Here is a 27,828-nt window from a genome sequence, read left to right on the forward strand (position 1 = left end):
TATTAAGTTCATTCTGCTGCAGCCTTTTTCATTCTGTCAGTATAGAATACTTAAAATCATCTGGTTTGCATACAGCTTGGGGAAAAGTGAGTGGTGTGTGTTTTTTTTTTTTTTTTTTTTTTTTTTTGGGGGGGGTCAGTTTTTAATTTGCCACCAAATCTGAATTCCTATCTGCCTTTTCCTCTGCAATCTGAAAGCCTAATTGCAGACACATTGTTCTCCATTGGATGTTTCGATGTTGGTGGGAGGTTCAAATCATGATATAAAGGTTTGCTTCTGTTGCCAGTTCTGAATCATTTTTGATACTCAACTATCTTTCCAATTCCATTCACGCATTCTCCAATCACCTACAGGTCAGTCTCTGCTCAAATCTGCAATTAGTCCTCCAATTTTCACTTCCCTCCTTCCCCAGATTGCTTGTACTTCCTGAAAGATGATGTATATAGACGATTGCTGATATTTTTTGCTGGTTTGTTTTTTAATAGCTTATTTTCAGCGGTGGGATTGTAGAAAACTTTCATTTGAGTTTATATTTTTATATTACTTGGATCTATTACAAGTATAAAGAAAAATGAGTTTTTAAATACACTTAATTGCAGAAAACTGCAAGAATGCATATTGTGTGGGGCTATATACTTATTTTTTGTGCTAATCAAATTTGAGGAACATGAGACTACAAGGAGACAGCAACCTTGCTCTAACATTTTCTCATACTCTGAAGTTCGTAAGCTAAGTAACGAAGTTTGCTAATACATGAGGTGCTTGTGATTGAATTTGTTCTGGTGAACAGTGTGTTCTCTCCTGCCATAGTGATATATTTGAGCTTGTTCTGCCATTCTGGCGTCTCCTGTCCTCAAGTTTATTTTGATCCAGCTTCTCAAACTGCTGTGCTATCAACCCTCTTGACAAACTGGCTCGATGGTTTGCCTGATTCAAGCTGTTTCCAGAAAGTTTCTGGGTGCTGTGTGCTAGGTTTCCAACAAAATGTGATTTCCTCATGTTTCAGTTAATTGACATAACGCTTTTAACTTCAGTTACCTGTGAAAATACATTCTTTGAGAAAACAGCATTTCAAGTTCATGATGCTATGAAAGAAACGTTTTACATGATATATATAGACAGAGAAAGCGATTGGCCCTACCTTTGGCCCTTTGGTTGATAGCTTTGTAAGGCAACTTAATTTTCAAGAGCATGAGGTCAGTTGCTTCTTTCCTTAATGCATTTGAAGTTTTTTTGTGGTGGTTAAATCCTCACTTTCCCCCTGTGTATGTTACTTTATAAGTTATCAGAGATCCTACAGCCCTGTGCCCAGCTCAAGGCAGAAGAGCAGGAAAGGGTGCGCATGCGCAGTGGGCGGTACTCCCAGGTCCCTCCCGCAAGCCCCCTGTCCTCTTGGCGGCACCCTCCTCTGGCTCGCCTTCTCGTTTGTCACCCTAGCTGCTGCTACTCCCAGTCACCCACAGTAGTTTCACAGCAAAATGGGAGGAGAAAATAGCAGCCTTCCACGCAAAATGAAAGTGGGAGGGGGAGGGAAGTCCCGCCCCTGCATGCTGCAAGGGCGGGGCTGGAACACACCAGCCTTCTTGACAGTGACACGTTCCCAGCTGTGAACTGCAGAGACGTCACAGACACTGGAGCCGTTTGATATCATCTGTAAAAACCACTGGCTTCTGGAATACTCTGAGCACTTAATGTTGAGATCAAGACTCCCTTTTCCCTTCCAGAAAACCTCCTGGAAGATTCCAGAAAGCTTTAAGTTTAAGCGCTTGTAGACCCGTTAGGGATTTTCAGAGAACTGCTCGCCTACTTTAGTGCAAGATCTGAGATATTTTTTCCCAGAGTGTAAATCTTCCTTAAATACCCCTAAGGGTTAGAATGAGCTGCTTAAGAAAATGAGACTGAACGAAAAGATATTTTTAGAAATGGAACTTAATAATTTTAAATCATAACGCTGCCTACAAGAGAGGAAAGTTGGACTCGGTTTCTTAGAGAATGTGTAAGTGCCTCTATAAATAGATAAGAAACATTTGATAGTGCAGAGAGATCACTTGGCAATACCTCTGCATGCCCTACAAGCATTTAAAAATAGTACAATCGGGCTTCTCTCAGGACAGATGGAGATTTTTCGATTTTCCCTAGGCATCAATCAGCACAACTTCTCAAAGATAATCTAAAACAGTGTTTTTCAAACTGACTACAACTCGCAGTAAGAAATGTTTAGTGACATAGTATCCACCCTACTACACATGAAACTGAGTTTCATGGAACAGTATACATCATTAACATATGGAGTGCATACTGATTTTTCTATTTCAGTCTGTACATTAAAGCTGCTGTGACTTACAATTGACTGTGTAACTCAAGACCAATTAGTACAGTGGTTCTTAACCCTGGATAACATTAGAATCATCTCTCCCCCCTTCCCCGCCCCCGCCAAAAAAAATACCATTTCAGGGTTCCTACTCCAAGCCAAAAAAACAATTTTCAGTGTGAAGTAAGGGCAATGTTACTGTTTAAAATGTTTCCCAGGTGATGCAGGGTGCAGCCAGGATTAAAAACCACTGCATTGATAGGTCTTGATCTCACACTGATAAATCCTGATCTTCTAGACATTTCAATCAACGTTACATTCAGGTTAGGACTAGAGAAGTCTGAAGTTTTGAGTTTTTCTGATAACACAAACCAGGGTGACTATCTGACTTATTTTTGGCTATTAGTGCCCATTACAAGAGTTTTATTTGTGTGTAAATACAAGTGAAAAAGGGTTTTTTTCCATGTAACCCAAAGAGAATGTTACATGTCATCCATGCTGAAGTCTTAGTAGGAGAAAAAAGCTCCAAACTACAAAACCTGTGTCCATGAGTTATAGCATGGATGAAATGTGCAAACAAAACCAAGAACCTTGATCTATTCAACCTTTGCTTTGTTATGTGTATTAGTCTGTTTTCATGCTGCTGATATACACCAGAGACTGGGCAATTTATGAAAGATTTTAATAGACTCACAGTTCCACATGGCTGGGGAAAAGTTCCACAGCATTGAGGCTGGGAGGCCTCAAAATCATGGTGGGAGGTGAAAGGCACATCTCACATTGGCAGACAAGAGAACTTGTGCAGAGAAACTCCCAAACTCCCCTTCCAAAAACCATCAGACCTTGAGACTTATTCACTACCAAGCAAATAGCATGGGAAAGACGTGCCCCCATGATTCAACTGCTTCCCACTGGGTCCCTCCTACAATGCAGAGGAATTGTGGGAGCTACAATTCAAGATGAGATTACCAAATCGTATCACTATGTTGTTGTGATATGGAAGAAAAACGATTTGTTTTCAAAAGCTTAATATCAACACAGAATTTTGCTCACTTGGCTCCCATAGGAAGAACTGTGATCCTTCGTCTTCCCATATTACTGCTGAGTTTCTGGGATTCCATTTGAGACCCTACTTGGGGATTTACCTACACCCTACTTTGTTGCAAAAGGAATTTAAGATAGCCTAAAATATGGTAAGGTTAGGAGAGGACAGGAGGAAGGAGAGAAGAGATAGGAGAGGTTGAGGGAGGTAGGGTAGATGGAGGAGGAGGGGGGAAGAGGAGAAAGGTGGAGCAGGAAAAGAAATGAGGTTCAAAGCAAGAGAAAACGCAATGAGGAAGCCTGACATGGTGTCTACACACAAAATGCACATGGGGAGATGGAAGAGATTACAGAATTTGACAATTTTTTTGCATACCTAGTAACCGATGCATAGTGTAGCAAAGGCATTCAATAGTCATTTGCGGCTTCTGAACTTTGGGTACTTATTGTGTAACTGTCAACTACACCTTGCTTCATCACGTAACATTTCCATTCATCTGTAAATTGAGGACAGTGATATTGCATTGCAGTCTACCTCCTGGGGATCTTTGGATTATTTGTAACATGTTTAATGCCTGGAAAAATACATTAACACAGGACTTTGGTCTAGATGGATTAATTGCTTCTCTCCAAAATAGGTAGACAGAAATCTTTCAAACTGGACAAAACAGTGAGTGCTGCTTCGGGCTGAGGCTAGAAGAGCAATTCTTCACCAAGAACGCAATACTTAACAAAATCAATTGTGTCCCCAGCTTGTTGTGATGCTGTTAACAAAGGCATGGTTCCTTTTCAAATGAAATTTTCCCTTTAGCTATAAAGCCTGTGGCCTACATTTCTTGGAGTTTGAGCATTCTTGAAGTCTGGCTTCTGAGACCTGGAGTATAGGTAGGAGATTAATTTCACAGAAAGGAAAATGTCATGCAGGAAGGCAAGTTCTGAAACACGAGTTCCCCTGCTCCTCTTTGTGTAAATCCCATTGAAGATTTGTGGGACATTCCTGACATTATCACCATGAGCAGTCCTATTTAAAACTATCCTTAAATAACAGTTAAAAATTTAGGAAGTAAATGAACCTTTGAATAGAATAAAAGATGTAGTGGACAGTAGCATTTTTTCCCGAGAACTTATGATAAAATACAGAAATGTGCTAAAGTTGACAATGTTTTCACTATACTAATGGATATTCAGCCAGAAAAGTCTGCCCATGGCTTACTCCTCAACATTGACATAACAAGGAAAAAATTACATTTATCGCGTGCTTACTACCTGGTTAACAATGCAGTGCACACATTTGAACATTAGCTCATTTAATGTTATAGTCCTTTTTCAAAACAGAAGATATCTTCATTATACAGATAAAAGCATCAAGGTTCAGAAAAGTTAAATGACTTGTCAAAGTCACACAAGGCAATCCCAAGCAGAGAAATCAGTCCATAGCTTAATTTACACACTGAGAAATCATTCAATCCCAGAATTTCCCAGTTCAAACTACAGCCTTAGAGACTGGATAAAGTAAAGCCTCTTCTCTAGATGTTCTAAAATAAGGATGAAGCAAGTGATTTCATCCTACATACGACAGATAGAATCTTATATTTTTAGGACCAGGAGGTAAATATTTGGAGGTTTGCAAGCCATGTGATCTTCACAACCACTCAACTATATGGTTGTAGCATGAAAGCAGCCATAGAGGATACTTAAATGAGCATGACTGTTCTAATAAAGTTTTATAAGAACAGGTACCAGGCCAGGTTTAACCCAAGGGCCATAATTTGTAGACCTCTGCTTTAAGACATTCCAGTGAAGACACACTGCATAAGATGGTCACTTCCAAATTTGTAGAGGTAGAAAGTTAGATTTACCTGAAGGCTCCAAAACCAGAGACATTTTTCTTGATCAAAAGAGTTCAAGACCAGTCTGGCCAAAATGGTGAGACCCTGTCTCTACTAAAAATACAAAAATTAGCTGGGCATGGTGATGGGCACCTGGAATCCCAGCTACTCGGGAGGCTGAGGCAGGAGAATTGCTTGATCCTGGAAGATGGAGACTGCAGTGAGAAACTGCCACTGTACTCTAGGCTGGGCAACAGAGCCAGATTCTGTCTCAAAGAAAAACTGTCTTTCATTAAGACAAATTTTTAATCCCTTTTACACAGTAAATACTTAGTTTCAAAAGATACTTAAACTGGTAGATAAAATTGCCATGGTTTTTCCTTTCTGGATTTCAGAAACGTTTTACACAATTCCTCTAAAGAATGGCATTTGAAAATCAAGACCCATACTGGCTTATTTCTAACTTTCATTGTTCCCCCCCACCCATATCCCAAGAAAAAATATTCTGTAATAAAAGCTGGTTAATTTCAGGTTCATTTTCTGTTTTACTGAAAACAGCAAGTAGAAGCTACTACTGGTAAAGGAGCAAAAAAGGAAGCGGAGAGGAAAAGTAGAGAGGTCTCTGGTCAGTTAGGAGGAGGGATGTGTGATGTTTACGATTCTCTGGTGCAATCCTAGGTCTCTGGTATGATAATTAGTTTCCAAACCAAACAGAAAACTGTTGTCTGACAAATTGCAAGTGTCCCGAAGGGAACAAGAGAACCAGATGTATTTAGAACAACCATGACTGCAAATCCTGGGGGAGAGTGACTATATCTACAAAATTTCTGTACAACCTGGGCTGAAAGAAGAAAAGTGTAATGAGAGAACCCTACAGGCAAGAGTCTAGGGACCAAATTGAGTTAGGCAGAGATTTATAGGTCAGTTTAACCAGACGGCTGTGGAAATGAGTTAGAATTAGCAAAATCATCAGCATTACGACTTCATTTTATATAGATTCCAAAGGGGATTAAACAATCGGGTTGTATTTCTGTACATTATTGTAGCTTTAAAATTCAGTTTTAGGCAGGAAGCCAGGTTGATCCATTACCTGCCATCTTGTTTGAGGCACATATGAGCTGTGTGGTTAAAAGCATGGATTATGGACTGAGCATGACTGACTGAATCCCAGTTCCATCCTTTACGAGTTTCGTGGTCTTTAGCGTATTATTTACGCTTTCGGTATTCAGGCTCCCCATCTGTACAGTGGGAAGGGGAATAATCGCTACCTCATGGGACCGAAACATGGATTTAATGGATTACTATATTTATACACTTGTTTTATGTTTATTGAACTTGCCAGGACAATGAGGATCCTCCACGAGGTTAGGAGCCTCTAGTTGAGTATAGATGAGAGGTTAATGGCTTCACCATTAAGAGGAATTTGTGGATAGGCACTGAACAAATGTTTGGCTACAGAGGAGGCCCTAAAGCACCCTGGAAAAGCAGAAAGGCCCCCTGGAAGGAGTTGATGCTTGAGCTTTGTTTCAAGAGAGAAACAGTAGGACTCAAGCAGGCAAAGAGTATCTGGTTTTCCCCACAGAGGGAATAACTTGCCTATGGGAAAACAAATGCACTCTTAACATGTTTAAAGCCCTCCACATGTGATCTGAAATTGCTTCCAAGCCTCATCTCCCAGCACATTGTTCCCCAGTCCCAGATACCTGGCACATTACTTTGAGACAATCTTTACTCTGTTACCCAGGCTGGAGTGTGCAGTGGCACTAACTCAGCTCACTGCAACCTCCACTTCCCAGATTCAAGTGATTCTCCTGTCTCGGCCTCCTGAGTAGCTGGGATTACAGGTGCACACCACCATGCCTGGCTATATTTTGTATTGAGTAGAGACAGGTTTTCACCATGTTGACCAGGCTGACCTCAGATGATGTGCCCGCCTTGGCCTCCCAAAGTGTTGGCTAACAGGCATGAGTCACTGCTTCTGGCCCACATATTAATTTCTGACAGTTCAGTGCTTGTCAGAAATTGGGGGATAACTGTATTTTACAGCATCATAGGGTAAAGGATACCACACCCTATTCCTGTCCCATGTCCAATCACTGATACAGTCCCCAAGCCTATCACTGCCTAGCATAACCTCTTAAGTCGCCATGAGCTCACATAGTGCCCACATCCCAACAACCTAAAATGAACCCTGGACATTTTCCTTCTCCCCTGCCTTACAAAACCCATGAACCTGTTACAATGAGAGGCAATATGGCTTCTCTATAAGCTCGTCTAGCCTGGCATGCATGTCTGTTTTTGGTTCTAAATAATTATAGATATCTTAAATGTGACAACCTTTCTCAAAATTGTCTAAAGCTATAGAGGCATTGAGGAAAATAAATCCCCATATGGGGATTGTTAAACTCCATGAATTCATACTAACTTACTGTTATATTCTAGAATTTGATATTGGATTTACAATATACTTAAGATTCCAGTTCCGTGAAATTAACCTTGCCACCAATCATGGGTGAGTCATTTCTTCAATAACAAGCTTTTTAAACGAAGACATTTGAAGAACCCTACTTCCCTAGAGATTTTCCTTTCAGATTTCAATTGAATCTTTTAAGTGAAGGGGCCCTATATCTTTCAATTTTGGGAAATGAAATCTATTAGAGTGGTTAACCCTCTAACGCTCGATGTTGCCAGCTCACAGGCAGAAAAGTCTTTTACGTAAAAACTTCTGGTTCCCAGCAGCTCTGAAAACAGCTATATGTATTTCATTGCATTTCACTACCTCTCTGGCAAGTTAGATATTGAAATGGCACAAAGATTCTGACAGTACTCTAAATGCATCAGTATTTCTATAACTGGATGTAGAGGGTTTCATCTGCACTATGGTGCTGTCTAAGACTGGTAATACAAAAGAATACAATGTCAAGGTAAAATCAAAAGGACATAATAACCACATGTGCTATTCCATGACAAGGGCATAATGAAATGTCCTGGGAAGAAGGGAGCCTTATAAAAGTGCCAAACTTCTGATAAACTGCTATGGAACTGGAGAGAGGGGGAAGATATAATTTATCTAGTCCTTTTTCAGTTTCTGGGTTACATTTAAAAATCGGCAAGACATTGTCACAGCAAGAAACGAAAAATGTTCATTGTGGACACACTTTAGTCTCCTTGCCCAGTTCACAATGACCCCTTATTTCCGTCTTATACATAGAGCTGGGCATAATGAACCTTCGCTCTATCTCTTTGCCCCACCAATTGGACCAGAGGCTAAGACGACTTAAAAATTTGCAGTTAACACTGAGATTCTAATTTAGCTTTGTTGGTCTCTTGGGCAGAGACGGAAACATCCATACTGTGGAGGTGCCATATTTTACCTATCACGAGAACGTAAAAGCAAATACCATTGTTAGATGTTTTAAAATGATCACTTTGGATGTATTAAAAAAGGAAACTATTTTTCTTTAAAACATTTCTGATTTGGGCTGGGCGTGGTAGCTCACACCTGTAATCCCACACTTTGGGAGGCTGAGGTTGGCAGCCTCCTGATCACGAGGTCAGGAGTTTGAGACCAGCCTGACCAACATAGTGAAACCCCATCTCTACTAAATACAAAAATTAGCTGGGCATGGTGGCGCACACCTGTAATCCCAGGTACTCAGGAGGCCAAGGCAGGAGAATCACTTGAATCCGAGAGGTGGAGGTTGCAGTGAGCCAAGATTGTGCCACTGCACTCCAGCCTGCGTGATAGTGAGACTCCATGGAAGAAAGAAGAAAAAACTTGTGATTTGGAGCCACCATGACTTCTAATGCATAATATTTAGTCTGGTCATTTCCAGAAAAACTCAAATTGACCATTCAGAAATAAAACATGATCAAGATTGATTTTTTTTTTTTTGGGGGGGGTAATTTCTTCCCTTGTTCTTTTCATGTTACTGTGAATTTCTCAAATGCTGCTGAGAAGAGTTGCCAGTTAAAATACAAAATACCTCACTAAATTTGAATTTCAAACACAAATTCATAAACCATTAATACAAGAATGTCCCCTGTAATATTTGGGATATACTTACACTATAATACTATTTTTACTTAAAGCAGGGTCAGTTAAATTTGATTTTCATCTACTGAAACTGGAAACCTATACTGAGGGGTGAAATGGGCTTTTCCTGTTTGGTCGCTGCTGTCATGTGTTGAGCCTCCAGCCCTAGCTCAACCCGGAGTGGTCTTTCCACTTTCTCGCTTATGCCTGAAGACCTGCCATGGCCTCTGAATATCGGGTCACTTGAGACCTACTTCTTGCTTCAGGCCCCTATTTCCAGGCTGCTTGGTGTATTGCCTTGTTCATGTTCAGTCACTTTTGGATGATCCCCCATACAAGCCACTCTAAATCCTTCAGGAACACAGGGTGCTATCCCAGGTGCACTCATGCCTAGAGAAAGGGGCCATCTCTAGTTTCTGCTTGACCATATTGACATGGGAGATGGAGGAGGAGGCTTCCCACATTGAGACTCCCCTAGAATTTGAGCTGAGAGGAAAGAACCTATTTTCCTTGGACTTACAAGAAGGTTCTATTCCTTCTTGATGCTCTGGGTTTACACTTAACATTTTTCTCTTCAGATAGCCCTCTTCCCTCCCCAACTCTGAGGCCTGTTTATCTACTTGGGAAACAGGGTGTGAACTGAAAATGGTTTTTTGGATAAGATACCCTTCAAAGAGTAGCTATGGAGTGTAAAAGATAAAAATTTGTCATTCTCTCTCCGGTTTCATTCTGATCATTATCTGAGTACAATAAAACCAGAATTTCACAACGCATCTTAAGCACTTGGGAGATTAAAATCACTTTTATAAATCAGTCTTTGCTCAGAGTAAACTAACATGGTTATTATAGATTTGTTAGAAAATTATTTAGATGAGAACACTCCAAAATGGAACTTAAGGAGCTGAGCCAAAAATGCCCTCAAATGTTAAAATAGTATTCTTATAGAACAAAAATATAAAGCAGAAAAAAATGAAAATTATATAAATTTAATAAGGACTTGAAAAATGCAAAATGATTCCTTATGGAGAGAAAATCAGGGAAAATTTTAAAGATTTCAGGCAGGAATACAAGATAAAAATAAGGAAATGGCATATATTACGCTAAGATCTTTGAAAATCTCAGCAAAATATGAGAACTGGCTCAACTACAGCAAAAAATTAATAGTTCAACGAAAATGTATACTGAACACAAATATTTTCTCCAACATTTCTGAGCAAGTTTTATTAAATTTCCTGAACATTTCTGAAAACTGATACCTATGTTAAGATTATTTTAAAACAAAAGCCATATTAAAACTGCACTCAAAATACTATCCAACCAAGATAAAACATAATAGATTGATCATCTGTACATAGAGGCAAAAATCCATTAATACATTAAAATACTGCAATAAAATGAAGTTAACCAGTAATACACAAAATTTATTAAACTTAGTTTTGTTCAAGGATTACCTTATTTGATAATAGATGGTAAAACTGAATTTCTCGAGGATTTATAAAGAATATGTAACAGGGTAACTTGAATAAAATCAGTCTTTTACTGAACACATTTTTGAATTCAGTGCATTATAATTGTAACCAATATGAAGCTTAGATATTAGAATGAAAATGACAATTAAAAATGCAAGAGAATAACTTAAAATATCTCAGAACCAATTCTGGTGAAATAGTTAAATATTTCAAGTTTCTTAATATTTATCAGTCTTAGCAGTTAGAAGGTTTTGCAAAGATAATATATAATAGGTGTAAATAATCCTAGCAAAACATATACAGGGTCCTTTATTAGAAAAACCATTAACTGAAACAGTAGGTCGGAAGGCTAAAATCATACAAAGATGTTAAGTGTTCTCAAATTATAGGTTTAATATAAACCTTAAAAAAAATTCCAGTGAAAGTTAAACTTGATTGATTTTTTTTGAAAACTATTTGGAAGAATAAGTAGACAATAAGTCATTTTGTAAAAGTTAATATAGACTTACCCTACTAGTTGAAATATATTCTGAAGCTATAATTACAGCAATGTGGACTTGGCAAAACAATCAACAGCCATTTGATCCAATGAATGGGATTATTTTAGAATTCCAATATCAAGTTTTATTCACTCCTTATCTAATCTTCTGACCCTTAATTAAAATTTCTCTAGTTTTCTCCTCCAGTTTATGCACTCTCAGATTTCTGAAATGCTGCTTTTTTTTATAGAATTTTTACTTTAGATGATTCCACGTTTGTTCTAGTTGATAAGCAGGTTTGGTACAATGTTCTCATTTGGTGCATCTGACGGGAAAATTTGCTCATATGAAAGTCTGGTTTCACTAGGAAACTTTATAGATGAATAGTTAACATGTGTCACAAAGATGACTAAATTCCATAAGAATAGATGGCTGGATGATATTTTCAAATGCCAGTATCTCTTAATTGAAGACAGGTTTAGCTTCCTGTGTTTCAGTCACTGATAACCTCAGTAATTACAGTTGTAAGAGGTGGCTGGATGGGGATTGAGGCGAGGAAAGAGGTCTTGCAAATTCTGTAATAGAAGGAAAGCGTCTGAAAACATACATGGACTTTCATGTAATGCACACAGCTGAGCTAGGCTCAAGGTGCTGAATTAGCTGCTTTCATGGTAATGGTGGCGATGATTAAAGAAATATTCTCAAGCTTCCCTAAACCCAAGTAACTTGTGTTTTTTAGATCATAAGAGGTAGACATGGATAAAGCAAGATGCTGGTTAAATAAGCAAAATATAATAACCTATAACCTATACTTATCAGCATAGAGATACATTAATATGCATCTCAAGAAAATTTTAGATTTAATATTGGCTGATGTTTTACAAGTAATTTTTATGTTCTTAATTATGCTTGACTGTTGGATACTATGATCATATAACTTTTAAAATAAGGAAATACCAGTAACTGATTTTAAAAGTCACCTCTGTTGCAAGTTTTCTTGACCAGGCTCTTCAGCAGTGTTCTCTTACCTACATTCCCCAACTCCTGCTTTCTAATCATAACATAACTAAAGAAAAGTATATGTTAATTGTTTGCTTAAAATGCTTTCCTTATTAGATTTTGAGTTAACTTAGGGAGCTTGTCTTATTCCCTGAACATATAGTAGTCTCTACATATTTGCAGGTCGAATGAAAGGATAAACAAATGGTTTTTCCCACTGGCAGTACTGAACAGCAGCTGATTAGTAAAAATCCAAGTGGCACATATCAATTCTAATAAAGGAAGAGGGGAATTGAAGATCCTCCCACTGAAGACTGCCAAGAATCCTGGAACAAAATGTAAAAACTGCATCTAATGAAAAGCCTAGCAGACCTCCACAAGACACAGGGATAAAGTACTGGAGGTACAAAGAAGGAAAGGGAACTCGAGGTAAGCCAGAGACATGCCTACTCCAGGATATTTTCAGACTCGGAGAGGACAGCCAAGACAACTAGAATGGTGAGAAGGGAGGGAACAAGGAATAAGGTCCTGTGTCTACTAAGTGTGAGACCCTGGAGTATTATCACTTCTCACCAGCAGATATCCTAAAAGCTTCAGGAAACAAAATTCAAAAGTGTTCATTTTCCTCAAAGCCAAGAAAGCAATCCCTTTTCTTATTTGGGACCCAAACGTCTCCACGAAGCAGAGGTACAGGCTATACCCTGAAGATGCAGAAAAATGTCAAGCATTGGTCCTGAAATGCTAATTCCCTCAGATGCAAATAAAAATGAAAGTAGAGATTCCATTTTTATAAAGAAAGATAACTTCACTTGGTGTCTCATTATTCCTAAGGGTAAATTTTCAAATAAGTAAACCAAGGATTATAAGGTACAGCTCTAGTCAATAGAACCAGCAATCGGACACAAATAATCGTAATAGCACCAAAGGGAAACTAGATGTTGAAGTTAACAGAAGAGATGGTAAATCTATGCTTACAGTGTTCAGGCAAATAAAGGCTAATCTTGAAAACTTCAAGAACCTAGAGACACTACATAGGTAAATGGAATCTATTAAAAATTATAAAGCTGGAAAGACAATAACAAAATAACTCATGAGATGGCTTTAGCAGCAGATTAGATACAGATGAAGAAAAAATTTTAAGATCCAAAGAAATTGTACACAATGAAACATGGAAAGACAGCATTATGGAACATACAAAATAGAGGGAAAGAAAGGAAGGCTTAATATATACTTAATTGATATGCCAGAAAAGGAGAGAGAGATGGAAGTGGGAATAATTATAAAACATGTAAATCCACAGATTCAAGAATCCCAGTAAAGCCAACACAAGAAAAACAAAATTCATATTTAGAACTTCCTTGTTAAATTTTTTTTTAAAGCTTGAAATTTTTAAAAGCCAGAGGAAAGTCATTTTATCACCAAAGGAATGACAAATAGCAAACGTGTTAACAAAAGGCAAAAACAATTTTAACTAGAAAAATATCAAAGTATTGAAAGAGACAATTACTGACAGAATTTTATCGCCAGCAAAAATGAAATGTTTTTAAAGAAGCAAAACATAACAATATGCTAACAGTTGACCCACGTGGAAACTCCTAAATATGTGGTCTTCAAGTGGAAGGAATATTATTGTACAAGGAACCTTAGAGATAAAACAATGTGCTCAAAAATGTTCATAGCAAATTTTTGTAAAAGCCTTGAAATAAATGCCCGTCAATAGTAGAATGAATAAACATTGTGATATATTCACATGGAATAGCATAAGAATGAAAGTCATCAGATTGTACCACAAAACAGATAAATCTTAAAGACATAAGGTTGAGCAACAAAAATCCAAACAAAAGAAAATGCATACTCTATAGTTTAGATAAAATTCAAAAACTAAATTATATTATTTGGGGATGCATAACTACAGAGCAAAACTAATAAAAGCAAACAAAGTCAGTAAACACTTGGGAGATTTTGGGTTTCTGGTTATGTTCTTTATTTTAATCTTCGTGCAAATGACCTGTTCATATTATAACAAATTAAGCTGTTCATTTGTTTTATGCGTGTTTTTATATCTCGTTCATAATCTTTAAAGCAAACTTTTAAAACTCCCAACTAGCCAATCAGAATGAACTACCAGAGAATACGTTGAGTTCCTTTGCAATTAACAAAACCTGGAAGGGCATTAAAGATTTCTGCACCCTTGGGGTTCTGCAGAAATACACAGGCAGAAAACATAAAATCCAATAATAGGCAAAACCCCAACTCATCTAAGCCAAACTGACAAAATAAATGTAGCTTAATCAGTAGGACCAGGTGGCAGTCACCCAAGAGTTTTGAAGGAACTCAAGGATGAAATTGGGAGACCGTTGGCCAAGATGCTGGATCCAACATTACAAACAGCCATTTCCAGCAAACTGGCAGATTGTGAATGTCATCCTGTTCATTAGAAGGGGTCAAGAGAGGACGCAGGGAGCCTTAGAAAAGCAAGTACCTCTTCAACTTGTCCAGTCTCCAATAAAAGATGGCATCATCAGACACTAAAACAAAAATAACTTCCTAGGGGAAAGACAATATGGTTTCTGAAAAAGGAAAGCAGGACTCACTGATTTATTATCGGTCTCTGAGGCGTGTGGATAAAAGGCTAAATGCACAACCCAGAGTCAAGATTTTTTTTTTTTTTTTTTTTTGAGCCCGAGTCTCACTGTCCCTCAGGCTGGAGTGCAGCGTCCCGATCTCGGCTCACTGCGACCTCTGCCTCCTGGGTTCATGCGATTCTTCTGCCTCAGCCCCTCAAGTACCTGGGATTACAGGTGCACGCCAAGACGCCCGGCTAATTTTTGCAATTTCAATAGAGACAGGATTTCACCAGTTGGGCCAGGCTGCTCTCAAACGCCTGACCTTGTGATCCACCCACCTCAGCCTCCTAAAGTGTTGGGATTACAGGCATGAGCCACCGCTCCTGGCTCCAGAGTCAAGATACATTAAGTGACAACATGAGATGGGATGAGAGGAGGTAATGGCTATATCAAGCCACATGGATAAAACCATTTCCATACCCCTCCAAAATTTCCTATGTATTGGCAAGATAGGGACATACATGCTTTGAGACTTGAAAGATCAGGATACATGATAAAGGACATATTCACATTGTGGGTAAAAAACTTAACACATTGCCATTTGTTGGCATTGGAAATAGATGCAGATTTGGTCACTTCAGGAAAGATTTTTATTGAAAACCGAGGTCTGGGTTTATACTGAGAAGTGGAATGACAGTGGCAAGTGAGACCCATTCGGTCCTCAGGTAGTTCCCAGTGTACTACATAAAGAACTGTGGTGCCCAGTTCAAGCCCTGCATTAGGACCAGTGCACATTTATAACTAGGTGGTAACTGCTGATGGTCAGATAGTACAATCAGTTACATAATAACACGTCTCTTGGGGCCAAATGGAAGCTATATACTGAGCTATATGGGGCATGGGTCTAAAGCAAAGTGCAAATTCCCTTGTTAAAGCTAATGGCAATGGTAAGACCAACACATTCTAAAACTCAATCATATTGATTTGTTTGGAGAAAGAGAATGGAATTTGGACACATGAGGATCTAACATTATTCCTTTACCTTCTAGAAAAAGAAAAAATGACAGGTGTTTGATTACTGAAAATCGTGTTTTAATGTGATGCAACTTACATACATGGCATATGCACAAAATTTCCAAAAGCTTCATGGAAAATTACCTGTTATAATTTTAAAAACAATTAAGACTTTACCAATCATGAATCTAATTATTTCTCTCTCAATTTGATGTAATGCTCACCTTGCTGAAAAGTCTGGGAAAGATTTTCTGAGCTCAAGCAAGAACAGCCAAGACAGAATGATTTCGGCAGCGTGAACAGAAGAGATTGATCTCTCTCCTACAAGTCAAATGCTTCTCTTTTCTAATCAGTTTTAAACACCTACCTTCCCCTTTTTCTGCTACAGTAGCTGGTAGGCTGTCATTCTAAAGAAATTTATAGTGCATCTGTACAGAAAGTGAGTGTTATCTGGCAGGAGAGAGATTCTTCAATGATCAGATTGCTCAGTATTTTCAAACCATCTAATGGCATTTCCATAGGAACTCGATGAAGGAAAGCAAGACCTACGAAAAAATTCCCAGAAAAGCAGATAGTTTGTTCTAGTTTCTCCGATTTAGAGAAAAATGTATTTTCTTTTTTCTTGCACGTTTTTTAACTGGCATGTAATAATTATTTGTAATGTCAATTATTCAGAACAAATGAAAATGGGGCTAAGTAACGTGCCTCTCAGGTATTTTTTCCAGCAAAAATTCTGTCTTTTCCTGGTGGCCACACTGGGAAATGGCATGAGGTGGTTTTTTTCCCTCACATTGCAGTATGTGGCTCCAAGCACGTTCTCAATAACTGTTGAATGACTATCCTACTCTTTTCTGCTATTGCTTCTCCAAAATTAAAAGTAGCGGGGAAGGTTTACATTCTGACCCTCCTCTAGAATGAAGATAAAGTATTGCAAGCTTATCTCCAAGGCCTCACATTTGAAACCTACAATTGCATGTCAATACACTGAGCCAAAGAAGATCCCCGAGAAGGAGGTATAAAATGTCAATAGATAAAATTAGAAGGAAAATGTTTGCATCTGTGTAACTGTACAAATGTCTTGACTATCAAATTGAGAACTAAATGCCTGTGATGTCAAAGGTTAGAACACACATGCATGTACACACACACGCACATATATACTCATTCTGCTCATGATAATGTAAATGTTTTTGAAGAAAGATTGGGAAACTTGTATTAAAGCATTATGAAAGCTAGCTAGCTATTTCACTTCTAGGGATTTATGCTAAAGGAAGACGAAAGGAATGCTCAACGATTTAACCTCAAAGATGGCAACAAAATTTGTAATAGGCAAAAACTAAAATCATCTGACTGGTCAGCAGTAAGAGGTGGCCAAGCTAATTATATAAATGACAGGATTTTCTGTAGACATTAAAATTGTAATAGCATCCATATTAACATGAAACAACTTTCATAATTTTGTTACACAGAAAATGCATGCTAAAAGCAAAACATTGCAAATTTTATAGATGATGCATGATGCATGCATACACATTTAGAGGTATGTATACATTGGGAAATCCATAAAGGGCATCTTCAGGTACTAGTATTGTTTCTTTTACTTCACCTTTCTTTTTATCTGAATTTCCATACTCGTTTATGATAAAAATGAATTACTTTTGAAATAAAATACTAAAAATGGACACAATTTTTAAAAATCCATACTGTCAAAATAGTCTTCCAGGAAAAAAAAGTAGAAAAAATTCACTTGAGTTTTCTGTAGCAGCTAGACTGAGTCAACAAAAAGGCATTGAGTTAAAATTGAATGATAGCGGTAGGTAGAAATAGGAATCATTTATACTTAAAAAGCCATCTGATGAGTATGTTTTGTTTTCATACCTGTTGGGTTTTATAAACTAAAAAATGTGTCTCGTAAACCCAAAATTAAAGTGGATAGTGAGGTTTTTCTCCATCTATTGAACTGATTCTTAGAATATATTGCCTTTTATTTTAGATGAGAGCATCAAAACTGTCTTTGATCCAAAACAGCCATGCAAATCCCGCATTTACATCTGAAGTCAACCTATTTATAATCAGATGTTTTAAAAAATCCCCAATTTTCTTTTTATCCCTGTGATTCAAAGAGGGTTAGTGACAGTACAACTTTGAGAGCAACAGCTATGTTTTATTTCTGAAGCAGTCCTATTTGCTAACACAGGAAATCAAAAATGCAAAAACTACCAGCCAATCAGGAAAACAGCACTGTGAATGTCGGAGCTTTGTACGTACAAATTGGAGAATGTTTTTCCCTGAACAGCAGTATATTTTTCTTTTAAACTAGAGTTATCCTCTTACGTCAACAGAAGTACCAATTAAAATCACTATTCATCAATGCTGAGATCCTAACACAGAGCTTGTGTTAGGGAGATCAATAGAGCTCATCAACTATAATTTTAATCATTTTATCTTAGTTTTCAAATGGAATAATTTGGAGTGAGGGAAAAATTCAAAATCTTAGTTACTGCTGATATGAAGGCAGATATTTCTGAGGATGATTAATGTATTTAATCAACCACTCAGTTTTTAAATACTAAGTTCCCCCCTACTTTTCCGTGAATATTTGCTAGGCACTGATGACCTGGTGGTGAATATAATGAAATAGTCTTTCTCCTCATGCAGCTTAGATTCTAGTGGGAGAGAATATTACATGAGAAATCATAATTACAAATAGTAATTATACACACTTAGGCAAATTATGCCAATAGTAACTATAAGCACTTTAAAGGGGAGGAACAGAGTCTGAGAAGCAATACTGGGGAGGTGCCTGTTTATCTTGGTAAGTCTGGGGACTCTTCAAAGAAGAGGTGACAATAAGCTGTCACATGAAGGATGAAAGTCATTCACTTGCCTCACATTTCGTGTGGCTCATACCAGTTACCCCAAATATGGCACCTTGGAGGTCAGTCTGACCTTCTCTCACCTTTCTTCCATGAAACATGGTCATAAATATTTGACCTACCTCCCCTAAAAGGAGGCTGTTAAGACCCTCACTCCAGAGGGAGGGGTCCTGCCTTATGCCAGGCAGGCCAAGAAGACTGGACAAACGGGTCCTCCAAGGTCCCCCTGCCAGTTTCTGACCATACTTTTGCAAGATTGTTCAGGAAAACAGTTTTCCCTGGGCCTTTGGATCTTCATCTCTGAAGGTTCTTGGTTCGCATAACATTTTGGTCAAATAAGTTTGTTAGGCTTTTCTTTTGTCAGTCTTTTGTTATAGGGAATTTGGCCATGAACCTTGCAATGGGTAAGAAAAAGGTGACTTTTCTCTCCTACATGTTCTACTTGGTTAGCATCACTTTCTGGTCTTCCCACCATCTCCCTGGCCATTCTGACTCAGCCTTCGTGGGGTATCCTTCCTCTTCTATCCACTCTCTAAATGCTAAAGTTTTTCAGTGCTAAGTTCTAGGCCGCCTTTTCTTCTCCTTCCAAGGGCTAACCCATTCCTATGACCTCAGATGACATCTTGGTGTCAAAGATTTCTGTAATAGATTTTACCAGTCCAAACTTCTTTTCTTAGGAGGTTGACATATAGACCCAAATCTATGTGACCTCCTCACTCGAATTCCTCATAACCTCAAATTTACTTTGAGCAACACTAAAAGATACTTCACTCTCAACTCTTATCCAGTGATCTTCATGTAATTTTTACATGCTGTTCCTTCCACCTGGAACATCATAGGTCTCCCTGCTGTGTATTACCGGAATACTGTATTCTTTTCTGTATCAGACGGGTGCATTTGGCTGCAACTAACAGATTACCCAATGGAGACGGTTTCAGTAGTAAGAACATCTAATTTTTAACCACTTGATATCATAGGAGGTCTGAAAGGAGTCATGTTTTGGGTTGATGGCATATTTCAAAAATTATCCAAAACCAAGACTTTCCCTTGTCATTCTGTGCATGTTAATTTTTTTAAATTTAGGGTAATTGCCTTATGGTAACCCATATACCATGTCTGACATAACTGCATTTAAGGTAGAAAAATGCGAGAAGAATGCTCTCCTGTAAAATTCTCTCGGCCCTCATCCCATTTCCTTACATCACATGAGCCATATCTGTCATACGATAATTGCAGGGGAGGCTACTTAGCTGAGTATAAGGAGATGGTTAGGAAGAGAAGGTTGAAATGCCTGTTGATTTTTTTTTTTTTTTTTTTTTTAATAATAGGATCCAATATTCATTAGTGCACGTACCAAAATGGCAGTTAAAAAAATTTAATATGTGCATTTTGTTCATTGTCTTCCCTGTGAGATTATAAACTCTTTGAATCTGGGAGATAATGTCTGTCTTGATTCGATGCTATAAGCCTAGAATCAGCAGTGTCTGGCCTACATAGATCAGTTATGCTGACTGATGGAATGAATTAACGATAGGGAAGAGAATAATGGGCAGAAATCCAAGTGCAAAAGAGCTAGAAAACTGCCGACACAAAACTTAAACTGATTGCCATATTTCATATCTCATGGTTCAGTTTTCTATTCCATTTAAATTGAAAAGTCTTTTTTTAAGGCAATTTTTTCAAAGTCCTCGGTACTTTGCACAGTGAATAGAATTCTTAACCTCTTAATTCGTGCCATGAAAATAGGCATGGGTATTACTGTCACTAAGATCCAGGAATAAATTCTTAAAAAAAAAACCGTTAAGGGGTTATATGATCCAGAAAAATTTAAATTACCTCAAGTACATAAATTCAATTGTTGGCTAAATCGCTCAAATGTCATTTAACAAAAGCGTAAAAGCTAGAAAGTTTTATTTAAAAGAGTACTCATGAAATTGTTGGTCTGTTTTTCACTCAGAGTATCACACCAACAGATAAGTTTGTCATTCAGATTGGCTGATTTAGGTACAAAGCAAATGTAAAATATCTCAAAGGATGCTTGATACATTTTTGTTCTTATACCTAGACCAAAAGAAAACTTGGGTTTATTCCTATCTGTTTCATCCTAAATATGTACCTATGGGCATGTTGATTATGTTCTTTGGTTCACAATCAATACAGTAATCTTTACCTTTCAGTTACAAATACAGTCACACCATAATTTTAAAACTTAAAAAGTTAAATGGTATTGAATGCATTCAACTATATCCAACCTAATGAAACATTAAGGAACTGATTCATATTCCTGGTAGTGTCTATTTCAATAGAAGCAAAATCTGTTCCTAGTTTCTGATGGACATTCTGTTTGATCATGTCAAAACATGCAGGGCCCTCACATATAAATATCACAATTTAAAAAGTGGTAAATAGCTACACATTCAAGACTAGCTTTTGAGATTAAAAATAGTTTTCATTTGAAATAAAATTCCTTAAAATGAGAAAATGACTTTAGCATTGGCAAAGGGAGTCCCCTAAGAAAAAAAATGTAAACAGATGGCTGAGAAAGATCACCCACATGCTGAACACAGATCTTGAAGAGGCATTTCTAAGAATGAAGTAGCACTTCCCAGCCTGGGCCACTTCCCACAAGGATCCTTATTTAACCCATGGAAAACAGTTTATACCTCCGGCCAAGAGGAGCCTCAACTTTTTTCCCACTTGCCTCGCAGTGATCCAGACAACTTTCCAACTTTCCCAAGCATTCCAAAAGAAGCTTTTAAGTACCAGCCACTTGGGACGAGCAATCCCCTAATAAATCAGTGTTCGATGATCAGCCCTGAACAAACGTCTTCCCATATAAATGGGCTGTTAAGCCCTTGCTAAGCGTATTAAGTATTCAATTTAATGTATGACACACATCTGTTCCACTTTCTCAGCAGAAGTTTCAAGATAACTTAAATCCCAGACTTAATCAAGGAGAAAAAAAAATTGGCAATGTTTTTAAAACTCGGTTTTAAAATATAATCCAAATGATGGTGAGAGACCATTTTGCTGTAACTAATGAGATTATATCATACCTAAATCAAATCCACAAAATTACCTGAGCAGAAACACAATCTTTTATCTAAGCTAATTTGTCTTTCCTTCAGAGACCATCAACATTTCCCAGAGACCTTTAATTTACACCTAGCCCAAGTCACCCAGAGATAAGCAAAAATGAAGCCCTTGGCAAACGCAGTGACTGAACCCCCAGATGCCCAGAGACCATAAGAGGGAAACTTACAGAATTGTCTTTCACAAGGAGAGCACAGCACTGGATCCCAGCCATCAACATCTTGTGTGGGTTCCAGGCCACAGAATCGGCCCTATTGTTTAAACAAAGGGACAGAGTAGGGAGAGGATTCAATTAGTTTCTACAGGGACTAGAATACTATCATCAGCATCTACATTCAGTACTCATACACAGTTTACTGTTCTACAGAATTCCTTGTCTGAGTGGTTTAAGGAATTTGAAGGGGTTTTACTGGTTTATTTAATCAAAACAATTACTTTGTTCCTATTTTCAAAATATCACTTAGTCCAAAGAGACCCCTTTGCTTGATAAAAGTTGGCTGTACAATGGGAAACTACATTTACCTGTGGATGCCATGCAGAAGCTTGCGGTGCTTCCTCGACATCAAAGCTGAGCCACCCCAAGAAGCCTGTTGAGATATTTACAGAACCAAACCAATGTTATTTCAATGTTGTTTCCCATTGGGTTGTTGTAGAAAACCTTTCAGTGATGACCTTGATCTGCATTATTTCATATTTTATGTCATGTTAACAAATTTGTACCCCAGGAAATTTTGATCACTGATTCGGGCAATCAGAACCTCATCACAATAGATGGGCCCCCACTGACCCTTAGAATTATAAATTTGCATGTCATAAATTGGCATATTAACCAACTGAGCTATGTGTGGATGAGGAGGTTCAAAGTCCATGTCCTCTTGAAGCTTAGACTCTAACATAGCATCTTCACAATGCTAACATTTTGCTATCAGCGTATGATGAGACATGGGCTAAGGACTAGCATTCTGCATAATAATGAACAAGGCATGTTGTTGACAAGATGGATAGATAGAAGGCCAACTAGGATGGGCTAGGTGGAAATATGTTAAAGAAAAATTAGATGAATTTAGCCAAATGGCTTTTAGAAATATCTGCAAATGAAACTGGGACAAATGAGAGATGGGGGCAAGCTTGGGACACAAGTTATTCACTGGAAAAGTAAATTTTGTGAGCAAAGGAAAAGGGAGTTCAGATGAAATCCCATAGTCAACAGGTCTGGAGCAAAGGGAGAAGAACTGATGTAAGAAATACAAAAGTCAGCATGCTTCTGGAAAATGGAGCAGACATAAATTTTAATTTGTAGGATAATAAAGGATGACTGTAGTGAGGATTTGAGGGGACTAGCTAGAGCTGTACTGAATACTTTCCAAGCTTATTTTTAAATCTTAAAGCATTCCATTAGGAATGGAGTTAGGATCACTTCCACTTTTTATAAATCTCAGAGGTGTTCAGCTATTACTATGTGAGGCACCACAGTATACCATTTTACATATTGTCTTTAGTTAATAAATTAGTAGTATGACCAATGCTGGAAGGGAAGTGAAGGCAGGAATGGAATTGAGATTTGGCAGCCTCTAAAGCCCAGGATTTTAAATGTTTGCTGCTGCTTATGGGACTTGGAATGAAGAATGGGTAAGAGGAAGCCTTGTTGGGAATGAGAGGCTTTCCAGGAGTTACAATCTGATTTAAAGACGAGCTAGACCAGTCCGACATTCTGCTCTCAGACGGAAGCTAGCATAACAATTGCCCTCACAAAGGAGAAACAGTACTGGAGGTGAAAGAGTCTAATAAGATTAGTTTTTCTTAGATTATAATGCATTATAATTAACTAAATTGAAGACATTATCGAATGGAAGCGTCTCTATTTGTGTATGTACTAACAAAAATCTGACATCAAAATACGAGTTTCACAGATGTTAAAATTTTTAAGTGCATCTTAGAATTGATAAAATATGGTATGAATGCAGGGCAGCATGGTTTTATTGAAAACCCAGAACAAGTAAATGTCATTTCATTTTTAAAAATAGCTTTTAATATAAGTCAAAGCAATGATTGCAATTTAATATTTTCTTTTTAAAATTAATAAAGTACCTATGACGTATGAATTTTCTTCAAGATAAGCAACATGTTCCTGTAATAACATTTTATTGATGTGACACCCACAATAGCAAAGGATGGGTAAATGCTGTCTTTAATAAACCAGGTAGGCTGGTGTCAAATTTACTCCTACAGGCATTTGCCAGAGGCATGCTATGCACAAATAGGATAATTTGCCGTGGTTTACATATTCCCTTATAAAGATGTTTTCTTCAGACTCAACCTTGAATTTTTAGAAAACCAAAAGATCTTTTCATTCATACTTAGAAATCACAACTTTCTCTAAGCCCCATAAATCTCTAAATGTCATTCCCAATTTAGCAGCTGCTGTAGTTACTGTTTTACATAAACTATTTACTACATTTTATACAAACTACATAAACTATATAATCCATATTTGATGTTTTTTTGAGAGTAAAATATTTAACTGCTGATGTGTTTGGTTTTCCCTTATTTCCAGTTACAAAAAGGCTCATTTCATATTATCTTTTAGGATATAATGTATCATTATGCTCCTAAGTCTATAAAAAATCAATGATATAAGTTGAAATATGAACAGATACAAACGTTAAAATCGCATTAAGAAGTCACAAATAATCTACCTGAAGGATTGCTATTGGCATATTAATAGAGGCAATAACTCCAGTGAGCTTTATACTACTGTTGCTTTTAGCAAACGTTAGTATATAATTAATGTAAACTTTGAATCATATCACACTGTACTATGATACGATTTAACTGAAATACACTTTGAAAGCATAAAATCGTCTAAACTACAAAATTATGTGTGGGTATATCCTCCAAATACTATTTCCTTTTCTTCAAAAAGTCAAATATTTCTTCTGTTAAGGAGTATCTGAAACTGTCACTTACCAGAGGAAGGCTCCCAAAACACCATGTGCCCAACTGTCTCTTCTTTCGTTTGAATCAAACTACTGACTTCACAAAATTTAATTTTAAAATTAAGCTCAAGTTTATAGTTGGCTGAATTCAGTATTCTAACCCTGGATAAGTAGAATTTTTAAAGTTACCTTTGATTTAAGGATAGGTGTATTTTGAATAACCGCAGGACTCACAAGAGTTAAGACAAAAGCCAATCCTTTGTTAGAAAATGAGTATATTATCCCAAACCCCCTCAAATAATTACCTGATGGATTCAGAGAGAACTTGCATTCCTTATAGCATCCAATTATGTAACATAGCTTTTTGCATTTTCCAGCTATTTGAAACAATTTGAGCTAGAAGATACTTTGTAGCCCACATCCACCATCCCCCCCCCCCCCCCCCCCCCCCCCCCCCCACCCTTCTAAATGAAGAAATTGAAATCCAAAAGGCTAAGAGCACAATGAAGAGGCAGATGAGACTCTCAAACCAAAGTCTCTGGGCTCCTTAATCCAGTGTGTCCCTTACACCAGCCTGCTTCAATGACAGTAGATTCGAGGACCAAAGATGGTTCACAGGAGTGCAGAAAGTAAAATCGAATCCAAAAAACTAAAAATGTACATGAAGTCTTGGAATCTTCTCCTTTATAATTTACAGAAAATGGCGTACTTATTTCCCCCAGTTTGAAATACATACAAATAAAAGTGTTGGGGACCCCACATCTAGTTTAAGAATATAAAAAATTTCATACCAAGGCTACAGACTAAAGGTTAAACAGGTCTGTACACATAGATGAACTTACATCCACATGAAGCCAAAGGCTGTGCCTCTCACAGATGTCTGCTATTTCATCCAGAGGGTCAAAAGCTCCCAACACAGTTGTACCAGAAGTGGCACAGACAAGAAACGGTGCTGCCCCCTGTAAGAAGGATCCACACACAAAGAATTGTCACCGTCACCACTTAAGTTTGTCCTGTAATAGCTGGGAAAATAGAGTTGTGCAATCAGTTACTTCGTTTCTTTGGAGATAGTCATTAATTCAATGAGTGTTTTTAAATGTTGTCAATATGTGGCCTCTTGGCATTATAAACACATTAAGGGAACTTAGAAACTGTAACAGCTAAGTGACATTGTGTATGACTCCTAATTTCTTCCTGAAAAAATACATTGAGCCTCTATTGTGTCATTGTCATCTTCCCCAAAAAAATTGGAAGGCAAACACTGAGCTCCAGGAGTTAAACCATGCATGCCTGTTTGCTTGTCTCCTTGTAAAGTAAGTGCAGTTACAAAACAAAGAATGTAGGATGTACTCGGTGGCAAATTCAGCATCAGGAGAAAAGGCACCTCACTGGGATACATTCTCCAAAATCGGTGCTGCAACAGAGGAATCCATTGGCATGTGTTGCAAAAAATCTGTCACTCCTACCATAGTTATTCCTCCTCACAGAGCTGATGACTGCATCCTGTGGAGTGAACAGGTGCTGGTGGGAAACAGGAAAGAAAAGGGAGAATGTGGGTGCGCACACACAGATGAATGGTTATCTCCGTCAAGATAGCCACACCCTTTGTTCCATTAAAGAACTCTATGCCAACCAGATAAAAGAATATAAGGTGTTTCCAAATGGGTTGCTCCCCAAATGGTGGCAGACATTTGTGGCTCGCTGTGTAGGTACCCTGCAGGAAAACTTGTAGACAAATGTGGGGGTGAGGGGAGCAAGTAGAATACTAAGATTGTAGAGCACCTGAGAAATAAGTGACAAGAATGTTCAAAGTTTTTTCTCCATTTAGCAAGAAGCCATTTTTTCCCCTTAGTTTTATGATAAAAGTACATTCTCATTGCAACACATTTATGTCCTTTAATGCCAGGATTGTTTGAGCCAAACTCATTCCAACTTAACTGACTTGACAGAAAGATGTTATTTCTCAATGGAAAGTGGGGCAGAGCAAGAATATGTGGTTCACATCTCTAAATTGAGATACATAGAGCTCAAACATAGAGCAAATCCATTTACCATCTTGGGAGACGCCTGTGGCAAATAGAATCAATCCATCTACCCAAAACTTTTAGAGCCAGGTCAGTAGGTGACAGAGTCCTGGAGAAATCAAAGGCTTTGAAAATCCTTCCCTGTATTCAACTACTGACAACTATGGCTTTATACCAGTGACCAAAAGGAAGTAAGACCAGCTTTACATCAATCATTAAAAGCAATAGAAAAAGTAATTCACTAAAACCATTTAAGGTGTCTTTAATGGCTGGGCTTTTCCTCATAAACTATATGACATCTTGACAGTCATGAGAAAATACCTTTGCAAGCTATTATAATCTATTAATGAGTTTTCTTCACCTTTTAGAAAAGATCTCACTATAAATACTAGGCTTAGAAATTAAACTTTTGCAATCTGGATTTAACCTTCCAGATTCTCTTCCCCATATCTCATGCTGTTAATGAGAAAATTCAGTAGGAACATTATTGATTGCATGCTGCCAGTGAGCTGTATTATCTAAGAAAGTTTGTCATTTCTAACTCATAACTCTAACAAAAAATGTCTCTAAATATTCAGTGTTCATCCTCATTGGAGTGTGTCCGTAAGCACTTTAGAACATCTGATGCTTTGTGGTTTCACCATCTATGTAATGACCTTGAGAACAGGTCACTGTAACAGTTTTTCAATGGCTTGTCATAGGCCAGGGAGTTTAATCCCAGCAGGAAAAAAAAAGTTGATGTATTCTGTACATCCGAAACAATATAAGTTAAAAGCTTGAAACAAAACAACTAGGTCTGAAGCTACTGAGAAAAATGAAGCAGTCATGTATTTTTATCACAGAATGGATGCAAGGTTTGTCCTTGGTGAATCCAGTCTCAAGTATTAGCTGACTTGAAAGAAAACTGAGGAGACATACCAACTCTAACCCCATTGTCCTTCTTTTACATGTGCCTAAAGCAATTTTTACTTTTCAAAAACTTATTTTGAGTTCTCAACTTTAGTCTTATGTCTGTTTCATGTACTTTCACTGTCAAAACAAATTTGAGCAACAAAAATGATAATGACTGGTGGAATAAAACCCTCTGCTAGAAACATGAATTCTTAATGTCACTAAAAAAAATTGGGATTATCTTTAGGGGATGCTAGGCAACA

At 37.7% G+C, this 27,828-nt stretch overlaps 1 protein-coding gene across 1 annotated transcript in view; it reads right to left on the reverse strand.

Moving 5' to 3' along the window:
- GADL1 (glutamate decarboxylase like 1) overlaps positions 1–27,828 on the reverse strand; it is a 155,433-nt gene that overhangs the window by 79,264 nt on the left and 48,341 nt on the right. Inside the window, exons 9-11 of the mRNA XM_032268398.1 lie at positions 25,493–25,609; positions 22,237–22,301; positions 21,884–21,965 (exon numbers count right to left, since the gene is read on the reverse strand). Coding sequence (XP_032124289.1) covers positions 21,884–21,965; positions 22,237–22,301; positions 25,493–25,609 — 264 coding nt within the window. The remainder of the gene's footprint in view (positions 1–21,883; positions 21,966–22,236; positions 22,302–25,492; positions 25,610–27,828) is intronic.

Source organism: Sapajus apella, unplaced genomic scaffold (genome assembly GCF_009761245.1).
Source record: "Sapajus apella isolate SASKATOON/1434 unplaced genomic scaffold, GSC_monkey_1.0 scaffold4, whole genome shotgun sequence".
Classification (NCBI taxonomy): Eukaryota; Metazoa; Chordata; class Mammalia; order Primates; family Cebidae; genus Sapajus; species Sapajus apella.